The following is a 16,653-nucleotide window of genomic DNA, read 5'->3' on the forward strand; positions in this document are numbered from 1 at the left end:
TGCTAAGACAATTTTAAGAATATGAGAAAACATTTCAGTAAAAGAATGATCAAACATTTAGAAACTCTGATTTTATTCAACTGCTCCATCTTAAAGTGGACATATTAGGCAAGACTCACTTTTTGAATGCATTTGTATTTCCACTTGGGTCTCGACTGCCCTACAAGCACTGAAAAAATCATCCAGTTTTCTGTGAGTCAGCTGAAAGAGTTTGGTGTCAGGATTCATTTGGGTCTGATGGTTGAGAACACAGCACACAGCAAAAATAGCCAGTAGACTTCGTCTGATGGAGGGATCTGTACCTACTGTCCAAAGCAAGTCAGCAGATGAGGAATATGTAATTACAGCAGTTAAGCGTAAACGTGGTATGACTAGCAACAGCTTATTAGCATAACAGTGACTGAATAGAGTTGGTGAGATCTCTTCATGTGAGATTGGTTTTGTGCAAAGAATTTCCTGAACAAGTTTTGTATCACTGATAAACCTATTCTAACTTGTGTAAAAAGAGGTCTAATATCTCCCCTTTAGGATCATTCATTTTTTAAAGCATTTTTAAAATTTGAACTGGGGATGGAGTCAGCTGACATCAATCAAATTAGTTACCCTTTAACTGGGTACTGTCCTGTCTGAAAGTTATCTGCTATTACTACTTTTTGTTTGCTAACAATTACTAATATGTCATATAATTAAGTGTTTTTTAATGAAGTTTTGCAAATTCTGTTGTGTTTTTTGTACAATTCAGTAAAAAATGAGAGAAAATAACAAGGAGCTGGGACAGGCGTTTGCATTTAATTAATTCAAATTATAAACTAATAACACTAATATAATATAGCTAGTATCTCTTTCTCTCCTATTATAAAGCTCTCAGAGAAGCTCTGTGGGCTGCTTGAGCTCCATATTGCAGGCCTAGCTTACCTTGCTGCCTGTGTCAGAGTCGAGCTATTAAAATATCCTGAATAAGACAGGCAGCTGAGTATATTTATCCAGGGTTTTCCTGCCGGCAGTGCTGGTAGGAATGCGCTGAAAGGCACTTAAAAGCGGTGGCTGTGTTTTCATACCGAGCAGAATAATAAACGGAGCTCCGCAGCGCTGCTGCTCCAAACGGCGGAGCTGCTGATTTTATGAATGACCGCTTTCATACCTGGCCCCGCCCCCTAACCGCCTCAGCCCCGCTTCAGCCAGGCACGCCCCTCCCTTTTGGAATGTGTTGGCACGACGCCTGAAGATAATTGGCCAGATCCATGGTGATGGGCGGGGCTTGAGAGAGCAGCGCGGGGTTAGCATAAATACAGTGTGAGCGCTGCTGAATGATAAGAGTCTGGAACTAACGAGCAGCACGAGGGACTGTCTCTCTCTCACCACGAGTTTTAAATACATTTATACGTTTTTATCCTTATTTAGCTTCATATTTTTCTTTTAAATATTTTTTTTTGTGTGGGAAGTTTAATATTTGGATTTGCTCGGTCTTTTGGAATTTTAATAAACGATTATGGAGAAATTGCTGTATTTCGTTGTTTTTGCGGTGGCGTCCGTTTGTTTGGTAAGTATGCCTGACTTTTTATTATTTTTTATTTTTTTTTTATTGTATGTATATTTTTGTTTATATTATTATTATTTTACTGTAATTTGTCCTATTGAGTCATTGGGTCAGTATTAGTACTTATAATAAAGTGCAAATAAAAGCTTACTACAAAACATGTATTCATTTATTGTAGTATAGCAGGACTATAAATGTAATAATAAAAATAATACATGAAAATAAATCAAACAAGAATTAAAAACCAAATAAACCAACCAAACCAACCAACCAAATAAAATTATTTAATATTAGGGGTGAATAAAATAACAAAAAAAGCAACTGTAAAACGAAATAAAATAAAAAGGGAAAATGAATTTAAATTACATAATTACTAAAATAAAAATAAACCAGAACAAATATGTAAAATTGATTATAATACATCAACTAAAACAGATGCAGGGTGAGTGAAGAGGTGGTTTAAAATGAAAAAAGAGCTTAAGAAGGTCAAGTAAACCAGTTAAAACACGTTTTGTTTTATTTCCCTTGTTTATATTGTGCATATATATATATACACGCACACACACTCAACACCACAACTCCCCAGTGGTCCATAGCTCCTCAACCCCTGAGAGGTTTATACCCCTCTGCACAGCCCACGGCTGGCATTAGGCATGATGCAAATAGATTCATGTTAATATGCTCCAGAGAGTCCTATTTTTTTGGCAGTATTTCTGTACAGGAACCAGACAGGCTGTGTGTGTGCATTTGCACTTTGTGTCAGCAGTTGGTGCAGTTTAAAGGGGCTGAATTCTTTTTTTATTTTCATGTCCACATTTTTCCACATCAACAAAGTTTTAAAAGATTGAGATTTGTTTTGCTTTGTACATTTCTTTCTCTGCCTTTTAGGATGAATGCTCACTGAGCACTCTTTTAGTGATACAAAATGTTGTTCAATTTTAGGAATTTAGGCAATGCATCATTTGGCTACAGATATATAGAACCTTTAAGATGTAATTACTTCTGACCACTGATCTGATTTTAACTGTGTCTCCACTATGTCTGGGGGAGGTGGCAAAAAGAAAAAGCAATATTTAAGTGAAGGTGGGGGAGTTTCAGAAATGATACTCTGTGTATTTGATTGAAATCATATACAGCACCTTTATGATGTAATTACCACTGACCTCTGTTCTGACTTTTGTATTGTCTCTGCAATTTCTGGGGGTGATGGGAAAGGGTAAAACAATATTTAATTAAAGAAGGCAGAGAGGGGTTTTAGAAATTTTAAATTTTAAAAATTGAAATCTCTGCAATGTCTGGGGGTAAGGGGAAAAGGTAACACAATATTTAAGAATAGAAAGCAGAGGAGATTCGGAATTTGTACTTTGTTTAGTGGATTAAAAACACTAAAAACATATAAAGCACCTTTACAATGTAATTACCGCTGACCTCTGTTCTGATTTACAATATTTAAGTGAAGAAGTTGGAGGGATTTAAACTGATACTGTGTATTGGACTGAAAGCATATACAGCACCTTCAAGATATATTTACCACTGTTCTGTGTGTACAGTATGTAAATTACCTCAGTTCTAGAGAAGGTGGAGAGTTTTTAGAGATAATACTGATGTTAATTGTGCATGTCGGGGCCAGGTTTAGATATCTACGCAATACATCTGTTAACCACAGTACTACAGAGGTCCCAGTAAATGGCCCACAAAGATAGGAATGTAAGTGTGTAATTGGCTCCTGGCGCCCTGATGTACTGTGACTCTAATCACGGGTCAGAGATAGAGACAGAGGCTTCAGTCAACCGCAGTGAACTCTAATCAGCACCATATCTGATCTAGACTGACAAAATAAAAGACCTCTCATTTTATCCACATCCACATTAAAACGTTCCCAAGCTTTGATTCTGTCCAAAACATCCATCAGCATGAATGATTCATCTCCTTCATTTCTTACTGCATGGCAGTTGTTGGTGGATTAGATCAGTGAGGGGGTTCTCTTTGGTGATTCATGAGCTATAGAGGGGTTTCCGGTCCAGCCTGTCCACATTTCTCTTCTATTCTGAGCTCCCAAAACACCTCATCCTGCTAATCATAGTTCTGCAGACTGTGATTACCTGATGCCTTCTTGGAGCTGGTGTACAATCAAACCACAGACGGCACTGGTGACCTCTGATTTTACAGTGATTAGTATTGTTTCTTTTTAGACTGTCTTTTTAACAAATTGTTTTATGTAACATATATTTTATTTTATTTTATTTCTAATTTTCTATAATTTTTTCTCAATTTAGCTAGGCCAATTCTTCCACCTCTTCAGCTGTATATCCCCCATCACAAGTGATGCTACAACACAAGTAGGGTGAAGACTAGAACATGCCTCCTCCGACACATGTAAATTCAGCCACCGCCTTTTTTTGAACTACTGCTGATGCAGCATTGCTCAGAGAAAAGAGCAGTGACCCAGTTCTAATCAGTCAGCCCACAGATGCCTTGTGTGGGGAAAAAGCGCCATCTACTCACCCAGAGAGAGCAAGGCCAATTGTGCCCTCTCGGGGCTCTGGCAGCTGATGGAAAGCTGCATGACCGGGATTCGATCCAGCACTCTCCCGATCATAGTGGCAGCGTGATATAACATTTCTTATTGACAAAAACACAGATTGCTGCATATTTCCCAATGTCCAATAAAAGGCTCTCAGAGGCTATTTTGGATAGTGTACCTCTTGGTGAAAGACCATTGAATGCTACACACAACACACTTAATGATATTTAAGATATTTTGCCCAGTTGACAGCTATTGAGAGGAGGCGCGTAAAAATACCACTCATTTTATTCACACACAAAAAAGGGGTTCTCACGCTTTGATTCTGTCCAAAACAGCCATCAGCATGAATGATTTATCTCTTCAGTTCTTTACTGTATGGCATTACAAGTGTGGTCTGATAAGACTCTAGATCCCACCAGCGCTTTTCCACCAAAAGAACTCTATGTAACAGTTCCATTGGTGCTTTTCACCGAACCAGCCTGTGTTTCCACCAGTTTTAAGGAAACTGTTAAAACGATGTCACAATTTGCACATAAGAACCTAGTATTCTTTGATTACCACCCAAAAAGTGACTACTGACTGCAACACACACAACACTTTAAGACATTTTGCCCAGTTGACAGCCTTTAAGAGGAGGTACATAAAATAATCTAATTTTACAAACAAACCAAAGAATTCCTCAGCTTTGATTACTGTCACTACTTCGTTTTGTAGAAACCTAGACACATAAGGACTGGAATCATTATTTTAAATTCGATTTCAATAGAATCTGTAAAAAAGCCAGTGTCCCAGTACTAGCAATGATAAAAGATAATGATACTGGGTGAGGTGGGTGTTGCTTAGTGTTTTTGTCTATGTATTTCAGAGGATGCAAGTGGACACTGCAATGGGTGTAATGATTGTTCCATGGGACCCAATACTAGACCATCAATACCCAATCCCCTCCCCTCTGTTTGCTTGTCTCCCAGGTCAATGCCTCCTGTCCAGCTGTGTGTAAGTGTCCTCCAGGTCAGCCGGTGTGTCCAGCAGGTGTGAGCCTGGTGTCGGACAGCTGTAGCTGCTGTAGGGTGTGTGCAGCTCAGCTTAACCAAGACTGCAGCGCCCACAAGCCCTGCGATCACCATAAAGGACTGGAATGTAATTATGGCAACGACGTGATGTTCGGAATTGGTGTCTGTCGAGGTGAGTGAAGGCCTTTCACATTAATTACATTATTGGCTTATTGTACAAAACATGGAAATAACTTTATTAACTTTTGCTGACCTCAGTATTACTCATTACTTATAGCAAGACGAGCCCATTAATTTGTCCACTTTACTTACAACACCAAATCAGAAAATTTTAGGACAGTTTTGACATTTATTTTATTGCAGCCAGTACAAACCAAAGATATTTAGACATCCCAAGTCTCCCGCATATAAATATCGGTGTGTAAATATAATGTGTTCTTTAATCTTTGGTTCAGAGGAGGTCACAGCATCCATTAGTTCCAAGAAAGATCAGAAATACTGACTTTGTTTGAGCACAATACATTTCAATCATTTTCTCAGGCATTTGTTACAAATGGGAGATCCCCTGCCCCTCAAAATCTCTGCCTTGATTCTGTTGATACTGTTGTTGTATCAAATCATTGAATTAAAAACACATGTTTAAAATCACATCATAATTAAGGTTTTTGTACCTCATTACTGGCCCTACACTGCCCTTGCCTCAACTTTTTTTGGAATGTGTTGCAGGCTTGAAACACAGGAATGAATGTATTATTTTAACAAAAAAAACTCATTATCTTGGGGTAATACTGCCTGCAATCAAATAAAAGCTAAAGGTAATGGAAAAAAACACTATGCTTTTAGTTTATTGGAAATTTCCATACTGTCCAAACTTCTTTAATTTTATTTCAGTTATGTTTTATTTACTGAATATTATAAATAAATGTTCATATTCAAATTCTAATGTCTAAATATGCTTAATAGTTAAGCATGTTAATGTTAATTGTTCTTTTAAAACTAATGTGTATCTGCTTTATTATGCTATTATTGTATGAATTTATTATATCAGCGACCTAAAAAAAACATTACCATTTATCACAGTTATATTCAAGACGATATATTGTCTAAAAAACAGAACAGTGACAGGCTCTAGCTGGAGTGCTGGTTTGGAGGTTGGTGTGCGTGTGTGGGAGCATGTGTAGAGCAGGTTGGGTCGGGGCCATGAGATGTAGTGACTGGGAAGTGAGCTGTTTCAGGACGTTATTTAAAGCCGGGTTATTTTTATGTGCAGCAGTATAGCGTGCTTCGAATAGGTAACACCAAGACGAATTACGGCTGGGCTTATTTTCGTCTACATACTCACAGCCCGGTACAATTCTTTTGAAAACTGACCAGTGCAGTCCGGGCTCCACCCATTAAAGTGCGCTGCTTCATGGGTCTTTTATTGGAAACATTGTTTGAACACTTTGAACTCTGGAACTCTGCTTAAAATCTCTATAAAATATAATATAGAGATGCTCAGATTTCCAGAGACCACTTTGGAATAGAGATGTTGGAGTCTGTAGAACATGTTAAAGATTTGTAGACCCTTTACTTTATATATAGTAAATCTTCAGCACATCTCTTTTTTGTAAATAACCATTTTTGTAGTACTGATGTTCAAGTGTAAAAAAACTTTGAAAAAGGATATTTACAGTACATACATACAATAATAGACATGTTATAACATATAATATAACATATTATAATAATAATGTTCCTAGGAATTTTACACCATTGGGAAGTTTCTGGTACCGTTTCTGTACCTGTATTGGCTTCAATACTGTATTTTATACATAGTATCTATATTATGCCAGAGATAGAACAAAACCTATGAAAAAGGTTAAATCATAGTTCTTTTTGTATCAGTAATCTCTACTGGCAGATACTTGAAAATCAGGCATTGTTATTGGAATTGAATGGGATGGAAAAAGTGGTATTGGTGTAACACTACTACTTGAATCCTTAGAAACCTTAGAATCCTTTACATTTACACAGTTTACAAAAATAATGGTTTTCTTAAAACTCCTTTTTTTTAAAGGGTAAAAATAAAGTTTTAGTACCTTAATGTTTGAGTGTTTAGAAAAATGATTGGGACATACTAAACTATGGTAGTAAACCCATCTTTGTCCTGTTGGAAGACTAAGATTTTAAACTGGAATCTCAGTGTTGTGGATATACGATCAAAGTTTGTTTGTTTTTTTGTCACCAGATGCTATACACAGACACATTATTGGGCGGAGCATGGGTAGTTCAATTACATTCCTATTCCTTCATTCCCACTCTGGGATCAAAGTAACAGCATCTGCTAATGGGGAAAATCACTCTGAGAGGATACACACGCAAATCCGTTTGCCCACAGTGAGCTCTGTGGACGAGTCGATTAGTCCACGGGGAGATATCTGGATGGCGCTGGTGGTCTGTTTTTGTCCAGGCCCACCAGAGACAGACGGAAATGGAACAGCATTCTACGCAAGTTGGGGATGCCAGTCTGATCTATGAATAGCTGCTTTTTGCATCACAGAGGGGATAGAATATCGCTCCCTCTCATCACCCCTCTTTACCCCTGCCCAGGTTTTCCATGGTCTTTGACCTTTCATTAACCCACAGACCCCTGTTACCGGCCTGCTTTGTGTTTTGCTAGTGTTTCTGTACGCTCGTAAAAATGCAGCTGCCCGGAAAGCAGTGCCATAAAAAAAATTTAAGAGAGAAGAAGTATCTGTCACACTTTTTTTATTATTTCTACATTTTTTTAAATCTAATTTTCTCACCAATTTACAAGGCAATTTACAAACCCACTCAATAGGACTCCCCCTATCACTAGTGATGCCCCAACACCAGGAGGGTGAAGACTAACACATGCTTTCACTGATACATGTGAAATCAGCCACCGCCTCTTTTCCAACTGCTGCGGATGTAGCATTACCGAGTAGCATCCGATACATCAGCTCACAGAAGTCTCGTGCTGCAGAAATCACCCTTTGGACTGATGTACAAAGAGAGCGCCATCTACCCACCCAGAGAAAGCAACGCTAATTGTGCTCTCTCAGGGCTTTGGTAGCCGATGACAAGCTACATAAACAGGATTCGAACTGGCGATCTCCGTATCTGTCACACTTGACAGACCTTCCAGATTCTAGGGGTTCTTACTTTCAGGGGCCAAAGAGCAATGTTTGTAAAAAAGACAAAACAATACACAGAAATGCTGGGTAGGATTGAAATTGAAGTGTATTATTTTTGGGTAGTGTACCTCCTGGTGAGAGATCATTGACTCCTAGTCAATTTGCCAAGTTAACAGATGTTAAAAGGTGGCACATCATTAGGCTAAGACTGTCTGTCAGCAGGACAGTCAATTCAACAAACTGCCTGCCGTCTAGGCCATCCATCGGCCAGCCACCACTGCCTTTATTTGCAGTTGTGTCTTAAAAATGAGAAACTTACAGACTTAAGTCATTTCATTCTTAGCAAACAACCTAGGTCCTGTTTTGGATCTGATAATAGTCGGATTTGAGTATGGTCATTTAGCATGACTGGCTTAAATACTGTTCGCTGTTATGTATGTGAATAAACCTTTAAATAAACACAATAGACAATATCACGATTATTAAATATCATTGAGGTCATGTCCATTTATTGTACGATAAGTCAATAATGTAATTATTGTGACAAGCCTACCTGCAGTATAAATCTTCATATCTTAATCTTCATAAGCATTGTTAGTTTCTCTGTTGGTTGCTTTACCAGTTAAAGATTTTCTTGAACATTAGATCTGAATAAAGGAGTGATTTGGAAAATTGTATCTTTTTGAAGTGTAGTGACTGTGACTGGTCCTGTGTTTGCAGCATGTTGCTGGGGAAAGGAGAGAGCCGAATGTTGTAATCAGAACCTTTGGAAAGTTCTGAAATGTTTCGGAATAGTCACAGAGTTCTGTTATATGTTATGCGGTCTCTTGGTCACACTCCAGCCACATCTGAGAGCGAGAAGGCTTTGTACGTACTTGTACTGTACGTGAGAGATCCAGACAGAAAGAAAAATCTGGTTTCCTAGCGTGCAAAAAGAACTTGGACATGTTTGTTATTATGAGAACGTGCTCCTTGTCCCCTAAGGCCTCACTTTGGTGTTTTGATGGTGTCAAGTCTTAAATAGCTCCTTTTCCTCACTGGCCTGAAAGAGCTGGACAGCTGGATGACTGTTGTTTATATCCTGAGCAGTGTCAGACTGTGTTGCTTCCACACACTTACAAGGCACCATGGGGGGAGGCCCCATAGGTCTGCAGAGGCAGGGAACACACCATTTAAACTCACAGCTCACGATTCACATTACATGCAATCGCAGGGTCAACACGTGCATGCATCTAGAATGATTAGCAGTGCAGTCCTATACTTTTTAAAGATCATCCAAGATGATAAAAAAGATGACTTTGACAAGATAACTGTCTAGTGCTAGGACTTCTGCAGATTTATACACAGTGCTACACTATATAGCCAAAAGTATCCGGTTGCCTACGTTGCATTTGATGATTTAAAGCTTGGATGGAGCTAATCAGCCATGAAAACCTATTTGATGAAGCACACTACACTCTACTGTTACTGAGCTAATCTAAAGGCTACATGTTTTTTTGGAAATAAAGTAAAGGTCCTCCACTAAGTCATAATTATGAGATGTTGAATCATAATTACAAGATCCCAAGTCATAATTATGAGCAATTATAGTAAGTCATGATTATGAGTCTGAGGGTATTATCTCATAATAATTACTTATTATGTCATAATTATGACCTACCATCTCGTGATTATGACTGTCAGCAATGCAACATAAAGAGCAATGGCCATTGTGTAAAGAAGTATAATGCTAATTTTACAATTAGCATACCCATGCACAGATATTAGTTTGCTAACCAAACGTTAATTAGCCAGCCACCTTGCTAGCTAAACGAGTGAGAAAATATGAACTTGCCATGCAATGTAGCTCCACAGTTTTCCAGAATTATTTATTTTATTCTTCTAAAGCTATTCTTTTAATACGGAATCAATGAAAATAAAACTATTGAACTAATGTTCCTGTACGACCCCATTCAGAAGCTGTTTTACAGATTAGGCTAATGCTAACTTCATGTGTAGCATGTCTTTAACCAAGCTTAACAACTTAATAATGCAAATAATTTTGTTTCAGTAGGAAACCAACAGAAATAAAACAAATTTTTTTTTGTCTAAATTTACACTATGGGCTGCTTACAAGAAGCAAAACTGCTGTTTTACAAATAAGGCTAAGCTAATTTTTAGCCTAATGATGTCTCACATGTGTCACACTGTTTTTAGAGGAAAAAATGCCTGTTTAACTAAATTGAACCAATTTGAATCCCTCCTCTGTCTTCTTTCTTTAGCCAAACTGGAAGGCCGCACCTGTGAGTACAATGGGCAAATCTACCAGAATGGCGAGAGCTTCCAGGTGGGCTGCAAACACCACTGTACCTGCATCGATGGAGCGGTGGGCTGCGCACCTCTCTGTACCACCAACCTGCCCGTGGCCTCACCTTCGTGCCCGTACCCTCGACTGGTGCGCATCCCTGGGCAGTGCTGCTTCAGCGTAGACTGCCACAAAGGAGAGATAGGACCATTTGAGCCGAGATGGAGACGAAAGCAGCACTGGACTAATGGACGACTGGACAAGGGGGACAACAGTCTGTGGAATGGGCTGTTGGAAAAGAAGAAAGGATGGGAGGATGAGCAGGGCTATAAACACTTACCAGGTCTGGGACTGCTACTGTATGAATCTGCTAGCTTAGTGCCTCTTTTATGGAGGAACTTAATTAACCTTCAGTAAATTGTATATATATACAGTACATGCCAAAAGTTTGGACACGCCTTCTCTTTTTCAATGCTTTTTCTTTATTTTCATGACTGTTTACATTGTACATTCTCACTGAAGGCATCAAAACTATGAATGAACACGTGGAGTTTTATGTACTTACCAAAAAATGTAAAATTCTAGTTTATATTTTAGTTTCTTTAAAATAAGATTACTGCTTTGCACATTCTTGGGATTATTCTCTCAATGAGCTTCAAGAGGTAGAGTCACCTGAATTGGTTTTCCAACAGTCTTGAAGGAAGGAGTTCCCAGAGGTGTTTACTAGCACTTGTTGCCCCTTTCCCTTCACTCTGTGGTCCAGCTCACCCCAAACCATCTGGATTGGGTTCAGGTCCGGTGACTGTGGAGGCCAGGTCATTTTTTTGTTAAGTACATAAAACCCCACATGTGTTCATTCGTAGTTTTGAAGCTTTCAGTGAGAATCTACAATGTAAATAGTCATGAAACCCCCCCCCCCCCCCCCCCCCCAAAAAAACGCATAAAATAAGAAGGTGTGTCCAAACTTTTGGCCTGTACTGTATATGTAGCTCCTGATTAGCTGAAGAACAGTATAACGTAGAGAGACTTATGGAATAGGTTTCCACAGCCTAGCAGCTGCTTTCAGGCCTTACATCTCCAAATGCAAAGGAGGCGAGCAGATACTTCTGGCAGTATAGTGCATCATTTGATCTGAAATACACTGTCAATATATTACTTTTTAAGTTTTTTTTTAAAGTGAGCATTATTCTGCTGAAAGATGTTATCTGTAATGTCATTCTGAGTTTTGCAGAAATCTGCCCAAGGTTTTATAAAATTTCAGTTCATTTCTACAATGCATAACTGATCTCCAGTCCCCACACAGTCATTTGAACCCAACATGTCCTTTTATGTTTTTTACTGTTTGACTGCTGGTCGTAGGACAAAGTGTGAAGATTCTTACTTTGTCCTGAAGGACAGAGAGAAAATTTACAATCACTCAACAGCGTTAAATATAAAGTTGCCATAAATCATTTATTTTAATTTCGGTGAGTGAGATCTGTTTTTCAAGTTGAAGAAAACTCACATACAAATTAAAATATTGAAGGAAGCTTTATTTTATGAGTATACCAACCATGACACCACGATGACTAGGCATAAACCAACATTGAAATCATGTACAAATGCCAATATATAATACTATAATTACTTCTTATAGTTAAAGTTATATCCATCACCCATATAGAGATTTAAGATAACCATAAGTGTTCTCCACTCTCTGTAAGTAGATCCTACATATAATTTCCACTCCACCACTTCTTCTCTTTCTGTCTCAGACTGGAGCCGGGTTCAGACGCAGTGTGTGGTCCAAACCACTGATTGGTCGTCGTGTTCCAGCAGCTGTGGAATGGGTGTGTCATCGAGAATAACCAACGATAACGCTAAGTGCAAGCTGGAGAAGGAGACTCGCCTCTGCAACGTACGGCCCTGCGCCTCCCTGGCTTTTCCTCCTAAGGTATGTTATAGTTTTGTAGCAGCAAATGTCCATATGCATTTACATTTAGTACCCTAGTACTTTAGCTTGTACATATATAAATAGCTTTATGATTGATGATTTGCACTCATCGCATAGGAGTCATCATTAAGCTGAGCACTGAGCTGTAGTAGAAAGCCTTCTATGAACATTAAAGGCAAAAAACATAATAACATAATAAGACTTCAGAAGCAACAGTGAATAAGCAGAGGTCCCAATGCTTTTATCCATATAGTGTATTTATTTAATCCTTACAAAGATTTCTAAAGAAGTAATGTCTTCTTCTGCCAAGCAGAGATGTATTGTAGCGAAGTAGAACTACTTCATTACAGTACTTTAGTACTAAAATGCAGTGTCTGTTAGTGTTGGGCGATATGGGAAAAATCATATATCACAATATTAAATGTTTTATATCACGATAATGATATATATCGTGATATACCACATTTGAGTATGTTTTTAGTTATTCTTCGAAAAATATGCCAAAATAATATCATTGCTTACTTTTTTTCCAACTTTATTTCAAAGTGACATTAAACCAAACTTTCACCTTTTTAAAGCAGCAATATATATGTATCAAATAAAAACAGATAAGGTAGATGCAGTAGCTATTTTGTTTTCAAGATTATACAGGTATTTAAATTGAGTTATCAAAATAAACTCAATCAACATTTTTTAAAGTGTCCGTCAAATAACGTAAAGCAGAGACATGTCGCAAAAGCACATAATGAAGCTTTTTTGCGAAGATTACTTTATTATCACTTATATAAACAGAGTTTCTGCAAAGTGATCATGACAATGCATTTCATCATAGCCTAATTTTTATATTTGCATGAATAATTGATGAAATTACTGTAGGAACGACACTTTTCTATCATCCCCATGATATTTATCGTATATCACACAGCACTAGTCTCTGTATCTACTGGAGTATTGTAGCTAAAGCTTTTTCTCTCACTTCTACTTTTACTTCATTACATATTTCGATGAGTTTAAAACTTTTACTTAAATGCATTTATTTATGTGCTACATTGATACTTGTAACATACTATTACTTTTACTACTTTAGTAGCACATTTTATTTGCAATACAATACAAGTACAAATAGGTAGAATACTTTAGTACTTCTATTTAAAGCCCCACTAGGTAGGATTTCCTTGATTTTTGATCTTTTTAAAGAAGTAAAATTACAGCTTGAAACTTACTGCAGCGCTGCGAGAACTGCGACCTGCTTTCCAACCTTTAGTTCTAATGAAACTTTTATTACACTCTGCAACTGTAGGGGGAGCCCACGAGCATAAAATCTCAATCCTACCTAGTGGAGCTTTAAGTGTGAAGCTTAAAGAACACTTCAACTTCTACTTGAGTCACTTTTTTGATATAGCACTTGTACTTATACTTAAGTCAAGGTCTTTAGTGCTTTAGACATGTCTGATGCCCAATTGTGGATGTATATATTAAATAACATGCAAAAATGAGGCACATGATTTAGGATTCAAGCCCTTTATCTTGGACAGTTCACTAATCACTTTTCTCCATTTTTTTATTATTTTGGTTCTGTGTTTCACTACAGAAAGGAAAGAAGTGTACACGCACTCACAAGTCTCCAGAACCCATCCACCTGACCTACGCCGGCTGCCGTAGCATTCGCACCTACCAGCCAAACTACTGCGGAGTGTGCACTGACGGACGGTGTTGCGTGCCACGGCATACGCGCACCATCTCAGTACCCTTCCAGTGCCCTGGAGGAGGACACATAGACAAGGCCGTCATGCTCATCAGGTCCTGCAAGTGCGGACAGGACTGCGGGCACCTGAATGAAGCAGCCATGCCTCCGCAGAAGTGGCTGTACGGAGACACGCACAAGTTTATCGACTAAGTTTGGGCTGTACTTTATCAGCAGCAGGAGCTGCAGAGACTTCCGACATGCCGCTTACTTAGTATTGGCATCAGCTGACTGAGATTTAATCTTTTTTTTTGTGACGAGAGTGCACAACGCAGTTGCACTGAGAACATTTGTGGGATTTGTGTGTTTTCAAGAAAGAAACAATGCTGACTCCAACATGTAGGGGTTCTGATTAGTAGCATTGACTGCCAGGCAGGTAGCTAACAAAAACATAAGCCATATATTTTGTTGCTAGCCTACCTGCTTATAAATTACACAATTTGTAGAGGACAGGTAGGCCTTATTTATCCAGTGTCTTCTTTTTTCTGGTCTTCGTCTTTCTTTCTTTCCTAGTTTACTGATGGATAACATTAACGCTTCATGATTTCTAAAGTTTCGTATTTTGCCGACTGCTGTAATCATGAACCTGGCTGGCTGGCTGCTGTCAACAACTAGTGTGGGAGGAGCTTCTGATTACAGTGTCATTGGATTTTTTCTACTTTAAACGTCACAGAATTTAAAGGGGCGCTTACACAGTTTGTTGTCTGGGAGCCCCAGGCCAGCTCGAGGCCTGAGGCAATTGATTGGTTTGCTGGCCTTGATGCAAAGGGCATGGTGGAGGTTGACTGCAACAAGCCTGGGCCAGGTTTTTTCATCATTATTATTATTTAACCAAATATGGGGTCTACAAAAACATTTGTTGGTGTGGGACAAGGACATTGGGATCTAACGATTGGCTAGCTGGATCTTGCTAACGCTGCAGTAGGCTGGTAGAGAACATGTTAACAATGCAGTAGCGATGTCTGTTGAGGTCGGTAGCTTCAGTGCTAAATCTGCTGTGTTGAGGTGGGATTCTGTCTGAAGCCTGTAACTGGCACACTTAAGCAGTGGTGGTGATGTTGTATGAAGCCTGTAGCCTGTGTGCTAGCCCTCCAGCGTGCTAAAGCCATTGTAGCAATGTGGGATGAAGCTGGTTGCCAGCTAACATGTGCTGGGAAGTGATGTTAGACGAAGCCAGTAGCTGACATACTAATGCAACGATACAAAGCCAGCGTGCTAATGCTGCGATAGTGAGGTTGGACAAAGCCTGAAGCCAGCGTGCTAATGCTGCGATAGTGAGGTTGGACAAAGCCTGAATCCAATGTGCTTATGCTGTGGTAGTGATGTTGGACAAAGCCTAAAGCCAGTGTGCTAATGCTGCGGTAGTGATGTTGGACAAAGCCTAAAGCCAACGTGCTAATGCTGCGGTAGTGATGTTGGACTAAGCCTAAAGCCAGCGTGCTAATGCTGCGATAGTGATGTTGGACAAAACCTAAAGCCAGCGTGCTAATGCTGCGATAGTGATGTTGGACAAAGCCTAAAGCCAGCGTGCTAATGCTGCAGTAGTGATACTGGACAAAGCCTGAAGCCAGTGTGCTAATGCTGCGGTAGTGATGTGTATGAAGCCTGTAGCTGACATACAAATGCTGAGATAGTGAAGTTAGACAAAGCCTGAAGCCAGCGTGCTAATGCTGCGGTAGTGATGTTGGACAAAGCCTAAAGCCAGCGTGCTAATGCTGCAGTAGTGATGTTGGACAAAGCCTGAAGCCAGCGTGCTAATGCTGCGGTAGTGATGTGTATGAAGCCTGTAGCTGACATATATAGTGAAGTTAGACAAAGCCTGAAGCCAGCATGCTAATGCAGCGTGCTACACATCACATAGTTCTCTTTCTCAAAGTTCTCCTTTTCGCATTAATTATAAGTTCTCAGTTTCGCAAGATAGCATGATAACAAGCTAACTCTGTGAATTCAGAACAGGAATGTGAGATGGAACACATCCAAAAACAGCAACTGTGTCACAATTATTACCAGACATCACACTCTTTCTGGTCCTCATTTAGCAACATAGCAAATATAAAAAGAAAATGGTCTAAACTGTCTAATAGAAGATACAACGTGGCCTTAGTAACTATTTGGCCCTGCATTGGAAACATGGCCTCTACAGCCTAAGGGACATCTTTGGACATACGTGGAAAGTCTGCTTTCGTTTGCTTTGCAGCTTTGGCTGACAGTTCTGCTGAGGATTCTACAGTGGATATGAATAGACTTTTTGGTTTTATGATAGATGTTCTGAAACTCTGACTTGCCATGTGCCAAATGTTCATTAAAAACGGTTTGAAAGGATTAATGTATCATTTAGTAATGTACTCCCAAGTATTTTGTAATTTGAGTGATCAAATTGTGATGCATCTTCGAGACACATTGAACTCAATTTACTACTGTCCTTATGCTGACCACTTATGATCAGATCATGTACACACGTTAATGTAAGGTGCCCTG

The 16,653-nt window shown here is 39.0% G+C and overlaps 1 protein-coding gene across 1 annotated transcript; it reads left to right on the forward strand.

Moving 5' to 3' along the window:
* Positions 1 to 1,303: 1,303 nt before the first annotated feature.
* LOC103040868 (CCN family member 1) lies at positions 1,304 to 16,497 on the forward strand. Its single transcript, XM_007253125.4, has 5 exons — positions 1,304 to 1,540; positions 5,033 to 5,246; positions 10,476 to 10,841; positions 12,253 to 12,431; positions 14,023 to 16,497. Exons 1-5 carry the CDS (start codon positions 1,490 to 1,492, stop codon positions 14,326 to 14,328), a joined length of 1,116 nt encoding a protein of 371 aa, XP_007253187.2. The 5' UTR covers positions 1,304 to 1,489; the 3' UTR covers positions 14,329 to 16,497.
* The last annotated feature ends 156 nt before the right edge of the window (positions 16,498 to 16,653 follow it).

This window comes from Astyanax mexicanus, chromosome 21, assembly GCF_023375975.1.
Source record: "Astyanax mexicanus isolate ESR-SI-001 chromosome 21, AstMex3_surface, whole genome shotgun sequence".
In the NCBI taxonomy this organism is placed as follows: Eukaryota; Metazoa; Chordata; class Actinopteri; order Characiformes; family Acestrorhamphidae; genus Astyanax; species Astyanax mexicanus.